Source organism: Aplysia californica, unplaced genomic scaffold (assembly GCF_000002075.1).
Source record: "Aplysia californica isolate F4 #8 unplaced genomic scaffold, AplCal3.0 scaffold00891, whole genome shotgun sequence".
Taxonomy (NCBI): Eukaryota; Metazoa; Mollusca; class Gastropoda; order Aplysiida; family Aplysiidae; genus Aplysia; species Aplysia californica.
Window position 1 is genome coordinate 161,515 of NW_004798161.1, and position 10,808 is coordinate 172,322.

Sequence of the window (10,808 nt, forward strand, 5' to 3'; positions counted from 1 at the left end):
AGAGAGAGAGAGAGTGGGGTATGAAGAGTAAGACAGATGTATGGAGCTTGAAGCGAAGAGAAAGGGGGGGATAAAAAGTTGTTTGTGTGCATGATTAAGGTCTAAAAAAATCTGCCAGTTTTGATTAAGGTGGTAAAAACATATGTGAGGCAGCGCGGTGGAATCAGGCTCTCGTCAAACTAATCACAGTGCAGAAACTTGCATGTTTCCGCAAGTTTGTGAATTTTTGTCAAATGTTTGTTTTTTGGCTCAACACCTTTCATGCTCATTAAAGAACTCAATTCTGTGTGGATTTTTCTGAAAAACGTTGATTAAAGATTTAAAAAATGTAAATGTTAAGTTACCACGGACTTTTAAGCTAAGGAAATAACTAATCTTTGGCAGCCATTTTCTCACTAATTTTACCTCTGAAAACAGGTGACCCCCACCTCCTTCATTCACAAATATCTCTACTTGTATTCAAGATAAATGGATATTTTTTCAACCAAATAAAGAAAAGTGAACAAGCTTTAAGATGATACCAATAACTCTACATTCCCAAAATTTGACGAGAGCCTGATTCCACCACGCTGCCTCAAATATAGAGAATCTAGAAGCACCAAAGAGCGGTGAAAAGACTGCACATTTACTTTGTAAGCACTTTTAAGGTTTAAAGTTCAATTCACTTGTCTAATGGCATCGTAACCCTGTAACAGTATTATTATAATTATTAAGTGTAACAATTAACTCCCGCTACATAATTATTTATTACTATTTTTCTGAGTAAATGTGGCCTTAGATTTTCTGACGTGGTGATTTTTATGAATTATTACTTGAGTTCTTTCCTCTTTGTTTTACTATAAAACAACTGACGGGGTCAGACAAATAAAGGGTATGTGACACGTTTTGTACAAAATGGTGTTCTCAGTATGACGACACACTTCAGGGGAGACTAAACAACATATGATTTGAATGAAATGACCGGACTGATTTCAATCGGAGTTATGGCCTTTAAAAATTAAACAAATCCAAAAGTATACCACGCTTCAATTCAGTTGTTACTTAGACACGTAGTTTGATTAAAACCAGTTGTGAATAAAAATGACGACTTCAAACCCATGTCAATGTATCTTTGACTTAAGATCAATATTTTAAAAATTAAATTACCCTCTATTACTGACTAATTTTACCACGCAATGTATTTGTTTAAAAAGCGTTATGGTGGCCAGATAATAATATGAATCTTGAACGAAAGTATGATTTTTATACAGAATCTGTCAAAATTGAACGCAATCATTAGCTCGACACTCAAAGAACTGACATAAACATAATTATATTATGCACTTTATGACAGATCTTACTGCTAGGAAATAATAATTACAATGAAAGCACTTGAAGTTCCATATGATGTGTTATTATTATCATCTGAAACCCTTGACAAAATATGCTTCACTCGAATGACAAAAGAGTTCTGTATGATTTCTAATAAATTGCGCCATGCAGATCTTGAAAGACAGATGAAGCTGTCAGATAACATTTATTCCAAGTACACACGTAGCTCTCTTCTGAGCGTCTCTCATGAACAAAGTGTTTACAATTTATTTTCGCCAATGCTTATTTAGGCTCACACTTCTTATGCACCTGTTTTGGACACATATCTGAAAAAGATTAATGAAAATCTCACATTACAAAACTAAGAGTATTTAATTTGTGTTTTGTTGATTGAATAAGAAATATCTGTTATTGGGCGGCTATAACCAATAAAGTTCAAATATTAACAAAGTACCTTTCCATGCAAAGCAATTCGCTTTTTTATTATAGTAATCTCATATGATAAATAATAACAACATGCAGTGGAACTGAGCCTTTTGCAACATTAAATCTGTAGGAATTAGGCAGCATTCATATAACCTTAATATGCAGTGACAAGCACCGTAAAAGTCTTAGTACTAAAGAATAAGGTCCAATAATATTGACATTCTTCTCCAAAGTATCAAACATACAATTATTTTGTTTCATTACTGACTAGTTTTAGATTTTGTGAGTACTATACTGTTCACGCACATGCGGCGAGAAGCTCATCTCATCAACTTTATCCATGAAAAAGGGAAAACTTTTCAAATATAAGACCTAAGTCCTAATACCTGATAATCGAAATAAGAAAGTGACAAATAAAATTGCAGTTAATGTGTGCAGAGTTTACTTATTATTTGTCAGCACGTCCGTGTACTCAGTTATCCTATTTGGAAAAAAAAAGTTAAGTGAATAGTGGATACTTTTGAAATATTTCTCCAAACAACGCAAAGGTGACGGAGACTCTTAATTTTTTTAGGCCCCTTCAAGCAAGTTAATCGATTTTCATCATAAATATTTTTGTTGGAGTTTCCATAGCAATAATCCTTTTGATTTCCGCAAGACGTAGAAATACGAGAATATTCTGAAGTTGTTGTAGACCGTTAACGAAACACTAAATCAAACAATAATGGAAGAGGCGACAGAGCAAAAGAAATGAAATTAAGTACTTTGGTATTTACACAGTATAGTATAGCGCTCTCTACGAATTGATTAAATCTCATCTGAGAGATCGTTAACTGTGTTGCCGATGAGTCACCAAGCACTGAGAAAAATAATCGAAGAACGGACTGTGGCATCACCTTTCATTTCTGTTTTACAATGAAATGTTTTGTAAATTTAGAAAATAAAAGCGACAATAAAACAAGACAACAAGAAAACAAATTTTAAAATGGACCAGGGTTAAAGTAAACATGAGGCAGCGTGGTGGAATCAGGCTCTCGTCAAAATAATCAAAGTGAAGAAACTTGCATTTTTCCGAAGGTTTGTGAATTTTTATCAAATTTTTGTGGGGTTTTTTGGCTCAAAACCTGTCATGCCCATTAAAGAACTCATTTCTGTGTGGATTTTTCTGAAAAACGTTGATTAAAGGCCCAAAAAATGTAAATGTTCAGTTACCACGGACTCTTAAGCAAAGGAAATAACTAATCTTTGGCGGCCTTTTTCTCACTAACGTTACCTCTGAAAACAGGTGACCTCCGCCTCCTTCTTTTGCAAATATCTCGACTTGTACTCAAGATAAATTGATATTTTTTTTCAACCCACTAAAGGCAAGTGAACAAAATTTAAGATGATACCAATAATTCCACATGCCCAAAAATTGACGAGCGTCTGATTCCACCACGATGCCTCACAAATAGCAGCAAAACAGTCACGGATAAGCTACTGGTGAACTAAAGTGGCATCTACGGGTTTCATTTTCTTCTCTTTGTGGACACGATAGAACGAAAACTTCGTCCATTCCCATCCAAACCAAAGACCTATCCAAGCCACCACAAATGAGTTGGTGAGTGCTTCGACATAACCAAGGTCAATTCGACCAGAGACAGATACAGCATTCCAGCAGATAGACGGAACTGCTTGATGAGACCGACAGACTTCTCGTAGCAGAAACGGAGCTCACTTTGCTTGTCTACAACGCTTGTGTACAGAGGTGTAGGTACTCACTTTGCTTGTGTAGAGCGGTGTAGGAACCCCCCCCCCCCGGGGCGGTGTCACTGACTGAAATGTCTTTAGGCCATTCCCAAAGGGGGGACATTAATCTGTTCTTACGCACAGTAGAATTGCAAATGGCCTGATTCATCGATGTCATGCTCATAACTGGTTGCCTTTAAGCAGAAGCGGACTACCCAGACTTTGGGGTTTCCAGAAATCTTGACCTACACCAAAAGTGGGCATTTCCCTACCTAGATCAGAGAAGTTTGGTTTCATCGGTGTGTATATTTGTTTAGTTATAGAGAAAACTCTCCTTGTCTTTTAAAAAGACTGAAAAAAGATCCAAAAACTTTAACTTCGATTTTCTCAAAACAGCATTTATCTGGATAGCCCCCTTGTTCTTAAAAGCGACCAACTGTGCCTGAACTGCAACAGGCAACTGCTGCTTTTTCTTTCCTTATCCTTACTATCGTCATTTTCCCTCTAGATCTACTTCTTTTGTATGTTTGTCACATTCTTGTGACCCACTATTTTCGGGGTGCCTTGATAGTCGAAGCACTTTGTGCTGTTGAAGCTAGAGAGGTGAGCAGAGTCAGCCTGACTCCCTGTAAGGACTTCTCTGTTTTAAATCCACCCCTTGGCGCTCATATGACCTTATGCAGTTGCGAGCGCCGTAAAACCTCTACTAAAGCAAAGAGGCGTAGGAACTCACTTTGCTTGTGTACAGCGGGGTAGGGCCTAGAGTTGACCCCAAGGAGGTTGGCGGGTGCTCTGGCGTAGTTTGTTCCTTCTTTCCTATCAAGCATGTATCACCCTAATCTCCCCTTCTTTTTGTCGTATGTCACTCTAGTAACGCTCCTAATTTTCGGTACTTATATGATTCAGTGATGAATATTGGCTTAGAGCTTGTTTGCTGTAGGGTTTAATACGAGTTTTACAACACTTGCAACACAACTAGGTCACATACGTGCTGAAGATTACAGATGTTACAAGAGCGTAGCATACATGGAAAACAAGGACAGATAATGATGCCAGATGTTGGAAGGGAAATAAACCACACAGAGCCCCCGCCAGCAACCCACTAGTCCATGAATACGAGAAAAAGGAAGAACAAAACGAGAAACGTAGAACAGAAAAATAAACGGAGTTATGTATCACAATGCGCACTTTGGATGTAATGTCATGTTTGTCTTGTCATCGTTGGACGGGTTTTCGTTATCAATGAGTCGATCCTCCCCCTCCCCCCCTTTCTTTTCCATTTTTTTTTGTTCCATAGTCCCTGCATTGTTCTTAAAACTTCCGTCAACATAAAGAACTAAAAGTAAGTAATCCAAGGCAAACACGACATTTCATACTTCACATCAAACCACAGACAAAACACAGTTGAACAGCAGCATAAATACCACACACAGTGAATGCTAAATAGCATACTGGCACGGACATTGCAGTCACAATGACACATTCCAAAACATGTAGGCATAATGCAAATACGATACCAATAAACCCTAATAGAATACATAATTCCATAACATGGAAAGGCAAACACGTAAACTATTCCTATTACGACCAAAAGTGTAACAGCTTGTTCTATATAGTGTCTACAGCGAGCCAGCATAAAGAAATGTGAGGCAGCGTGGTGGAATCAGGCTCTCATCAATTTTGGGCATATTGAGTTATTGGTATCATCTTAAAGCGTGTTCATTTGTCTGGCTTTCAATAAAAACATTACCCATCCATCTTCAATAGAATTGGAGATATTTTGGATTGAAGGAGGTGGGGGTCCCTTGGTTTAAGAGGTAAAATTAGCGAGAAAATGGCCACCAAAGCTTGGTAAATTCCAAAGCTGGAAAGTCCATAGAAACTGTAAATTTATATTTTTGTACCTTTAATCAACGTTTTCGGTGAAATCCTCAAAGGAATGTGTTTGTAAATGGACATAAAAGGTGTTGAACCAAAAAACAAAAATTTGATAAAAATTGCGAAGCAAGGAGAAAACTATTGTTTTCTTCGATTTCATCATTTTGACGAGAGCCTGATTCCACCACGCTGCTTCACAAATAATACATAATAAACTTTTAAAAAAACAACAATAGAGCACTTCCAACGGTGGATATCGTAGGCTAGCGAGCTTAACAATGCCTGCTATAGTGTAGATCAACTGTTTCATTCTTTTAATACTATGCCTTCCTATTTTAATTAAGTTCTCAAATCCTTTGCAATAAAAGAACCCCATCAAGTGGGTAGTTGGAGTGGGACTCTGATAGGTCCTATTTCATTTCTTTGCTTTAGTTGTTCCTGTCTGTCTTACTTTTTCCTCTACACTAAATGACTATGATTATGTCGAACTGCTTCTTTTTACTTCAGTCCTCGTCTGCTCCCACAGAGAACACAGCCAACTAAAACTTCTTTGAGACGCATCATAATACCACCACCGCGTTTCTTCGAACTGTCAACTATAAAGAAACCGTTTGACTCGGTAACCCAGTCTCTCTCTCTCTCTCTCTCTCTCTCTCTCTCTCCCATTTTTGTTGTTGGAAAAACACCACTCCCTTTCCCTCTCACACTTCTTACCCTCAAGGAGTACTTGTTGCGTGTTCGCTTTCTTATCTTTCCCTGTCAGATAGTCTGTCAATCTATATTAATTATGTTTGTCTGCCTGTGCCTCGCGATCTCCTCTTCTCTCTCTCTACCGCTCTCCCCCTTCCCTCTCTCTCTCTCTCTCTCTCTCTCTCTCTCTCTCTCTCTCTCTCTCTCTCTCACTCACTCTCTCTCTCTCTCTCTCTCTCACTCTCTCTCTCTCTCACTCCTTCTTTTCTTCATACGGTGTGAACCATGTCCCCCAAGCCCCCCATAATTATTATGTACTCAAGCTATGCAACACTTCTAGGCTCATAAAACAACACTTTCCAGCAGACAGAAAACAGTGTTTCATTATTTAAACATTATGCCTACCTTATATTATGTATTATTATCTTTGATCAACATTAGAATTTAAGTTTGCATTTCGACAAAATGGTTCCTGAGCGCATGTAACCGTTACTGTATATATAGAAACTGCAACAGATAAACAAATTGGGCTTAATAGCTCTACCTGAACAGCTGGAGGCAATTTGGGCTTTAACTGTTTTAGTCGGAGTGGAGTCTTTGGGAGTTTTCTGGTTTAATTTCCATGCACATAGAAACATGGTACGTGAGTTTCTAAAAAGAAAATTCGGAAGTTTGGCCCTCAAATTAGCTTTGCCTCTGAAGAGGGAATGTTGCTGAGATAGAAGTGCAAAACTCCCCTACATTGTCATATAATGTGATGACTTTAAATTATTATGAGGATGTCCTTCTAAAGACAGCCTGAAGTACACGTAACACTGTCACAAAAGGAAATAATAGACAGCATTCGTTCTTAGTTATTGTCCTTCATGATAAAGAGTCTTGTATCAAAAATGTAAATTTCTTTTTTTACTTTTGTGTATCATGTTTTCAACGTACGTAACATTGCCTATGGTCTATGTTTATTACTACGTCCGTAAAGAGTAAAGAACAAGATCATCTTATAAAGGTAGTTGAATAAATATTTAAAATTCAATAATTTTTGCACAGCTTTAAAAGATTGTAAATATCAACCTCATTTGCTGTAAAAACAATTTATTAGGATTATTAAAAGGTATCTTTTTTCTATATAATCGTCTTTTGGGATGATTTTGTTAAAATAATATAAACTATTGATATTTTATAATAATGTTCGGTTCCTTGTTCGTGGTTATGCCATACCAAAAATGACGTTTGATAGTATGCATATTGTTACCTACTTTTTCAAGTTTCAGGCAAAAAAAAACAACATTATAAAATTCGCCATGAATATCAAGGCCATGAATTATTTTTTTAAAACATTGCCCCAGAACAGCGAGTTATCAAGTGATTTTGAATAACGAGAGTGCTCGTCACCAGTAACTGAAGGCAAAAGCAGCATCTGAGTGGGGCATGCTAAGCTGGATCTGGACTTTCTAAAAAGTTTGCAGAATTTCTTGTAGCAAATTGACGTGAATTAATAGAAACAGAAAAAGTAGTTCCACCAGGCACAGTGTGAGAAATGATATCAGTTTGTTTCTCGTTAGAAGTACAGTATTGGCGTGTGAGGTGGTTCTGTTCCGGAAAGATAATAAGGTAATACAATTAGTGGAACCGATTTGCGTACTTACAAGAAGAACATACAAAAAAGGGAGACTGTTTGACTATGAATATTATCACAGTTACAGCAGAAAAGAATTAGTTGTAAGTATAAACAGTTTGTGTTGGGCTCAAAATTGAGAATATTAATGGGCCCGAGGGGCTGACACTTTGCGATTGTCAATTTCAATTTTAACTTACTTATGTATTGTAAACCGGGCGGGGAAAGGGGGTGGGTGGGAGTGTGAAGGGTGGTGTTTCGTGCTCTGGTTTGTTGTTGTTGTTTTGTTTTTTTGCACTGGGAAAAAAGGGAAATAGTATAATTTTATTTCAGTTTTTACTAACCTTAAAGAGAGAACAATAAGTTCAGTTCTCACCATATTTATAGTGCTTCGGTGCAAACGACGGAAGTTATAAAACTATGTCTGTGCATATTTGAAATTGTACTGTTTGAGGAGATGCCCTAACCATTTCGGGGATTAAAGTTAAACGCGAAGGTTCCACTGCATAAATGATCTTTCTATTCTTAAGGAAGCGATTTCCTTTAATTAGAAATCAATCTTATGGAATTGAGAAAAAGTTTCATGTTGCTTTCCCTGTAAATGTTATTATAGAGCAGATGCTATCTTGTCCATTCATACTTAATATACGAGCAAAAAATGTGCAAAACTGTATAAGTTTGACACTCCTGGCAAATATAGGGCAAACGTTCCAGATCACGGCATTACTGTAACCACACCTGTCAACTATTAATTATTGATTACACGCCATTTGACTTAAATGCGATTAATAAGATGTGTTGTGTTGCACGATGTCAGCAAAAAACAACAACAACAAAACAAAACGAAAACGCCTGGCATAATACGATGAATTATGGGACGGAATATCTAGATCAACATCTTCTGGCGCCAGCATAATATTATAGAGTACAACAGATGGCTGTGCTAGACAGTCTGCATGACGTTGAATGAAATACAAAGTAAGAAAAGTACAGTTCAGACTTAGGTTAATTTTCCATGTCTATTCTCGCTTGCAATATTCAGGCTAATCATTATAATATTGAATTGTTCGTAGGTTTTTATTCGTTTATTTTCATTCTGATCAGTCTATATATATTATACTGGCGGATGAGTTTACGTAATGATTGTGTTTCTGGTCTCAAGAATGAGTCGAAGAGTTTACGAAACCTTCTGATTGTTCAGGACTTTTCGATGATTAACAATGCATCTTTTTTTCTTATTTTTTTGTATTTGATTTTTAAACATGTTTAGTAACGGTAATCGAAACTTGCAACACTTGCTCTGCTGCTCACCCGTTGCTGAAATATCATCTTTTATTAACAGAAGAGAAGAAACATCAGACAATGACGATGACCTAAAGTTCGAGTGAGTGAAGAGACGAACAGCGACCCAACAGGAGTCATTCAATGCAGTGAAAAAGTTTGACAGAGATAATACCAAGAGGGGGGTAGAAAAGAATAGAACCAAAATGTGGCACCCTCCAACCACCCAGCCCATTACAACAACGGTAAATGTGAGGCAGCATAGTGGAATCAGGCTCTCGTCAATTTTTGGGCATGTAGAGTTATTGGTGTAATCGTAAAGCTTGTTCCCTTGTCTTTATTTGGATGGAAAAAAATATCTATTTATCTTGAACACGAGTCGAGATATTTGCAAATGAAGGAGGTGGGGGTCACCTGTTTCAGAAGCAAAATTAGTGAGAAAATGGCTGCCAAAGATTCGTTATTTCCTTAGCTTAAGAGTCCGTGGTAGCTGAAAATTTTCATTTTTTGTACCTTTAATCAACGTTTTTCAGAAAAAGCCACACAAAAATGAGTTCTTTAATGGGCATGAAAAGTGTTGAACCGAAAAAAAAAAAATTGATAAAAATTCACAAACCTGCAGAAAAATGCTAGTTTCTTCGTTTTGATTATTTTGACAAGAGCCTGATTCCACCACGTTGCCTCACATATACAAAAATACTAACGATGCAAAGACAAATTGAAAACAAATGAAAACTAAATTACTCTGTGCGAAATTAGAACTTTAAAAAAAGGATAAAAAATGAAAAAATAAAGGATATAGGTGTGAAATAACTTTACCAACCTTGCTGACGGCTTCCCTTGGTCCGATAAAGTACCGTTGCTCTTCTCCTTCGAGCTCGGCTTTGAGCTGTCCGCCAATCTCCTCTCGCGTAATCTCGCATCGTCCAAGACACAACAGCCGAGTTGAACAACCACCAAGAGGATAAACGTCAAGTGAAGGACAGAGGAGAGGGCAGTCGCCATTCTGAGAGGTCCAAGCAAGAAAGCCTTGTTGTGACCTTTTGAGGTGTAAAAAAGCCGTTTCTGTTTAGTTACAGTTACTGTAACCTACTTACGCAGAATCTGAGCAGACAAGATCGTTCCAGAATGTTCACGGTTGGTATATTATCAGTGCAGACTGTCCTTCCTCCCTCCTGGCAGCGTGAGAGAATCCTCTTACTCCTCTCCTGTTGGTTTGTTCTACATTCAAGGTATGTAGGGACGTGTTACCTTCAAGATACGCAGGGATATGAGATGAAAGTGCACACCTTCGAGAGGAACGACTTGCTAGAACTCAGAACGATGGTTGTTGCAACAAAGATTAATGAGGAGTACATAGGAGGCGTATGTATGACGTCCCAAATGCCATTAATTTGAAGTCCGATGGTGGAGCTGGGTTGAACCCAGCCGCATCAAAGCTATAGGACAGGTAGATCTCTCAAGGCCTTTAACTGAAACTATGTTCCTTCTACTGACGATGATGCTGTAACGCTGTGCAAGTTCTTGAAGTCAGTGTAGAGATTAGGACCCTGTTTATCAATACAATGTAACTTCCCAAGTTGATCACTGCAACCTGTTGACAGAAGACAAAAAGTTGAAAAAGATGATACGTCATTGACGGGTAATTCTTTTGTTACAGATGACGAATTTCAATAGTGTGATACGAGAGATTAGCACACAGGTAATGCACAGAATTAGTACAAATTTAGAATGAATGAAATACTCACTACAACCAATATCCTCTACAAATTGTTGTTGTTGTTGAACATAGCATCCTGTCCAATATAATGGCTGTAATACACTGTTGATTATCTGATAAAAATGTTCTATGATAAAGGAGAAGTCGACAGAAAACCAT

The 10,808-nt window shown here is 37.5% G+C and overlaps 1 protein-coding gene across 1 annotated transcript in view; it reads right to left on the reverse strand.

Annotated features, from left to right (window-relative positions):
* LOC101849968 (glycine receptor subunit alphaZ1) overlaps nt 1-10,523 on the reverse strand; it is a gene marked incomplete at its 5' end in the record, with an annotated part of 59,935 nt that extends 49,412 nt beyond the window's left edge. The window contains 1 exon segment of the mRNA XM_013089188.2: nt 9,753-10,523. Within this exon segment, the coding sequence (XP_012944642.1) occupies nt 9,753-9,934 (182 nt within the window).
* Between the last annotated feature and the right edge of the window lie 285 nt (nt 10,524-10,808).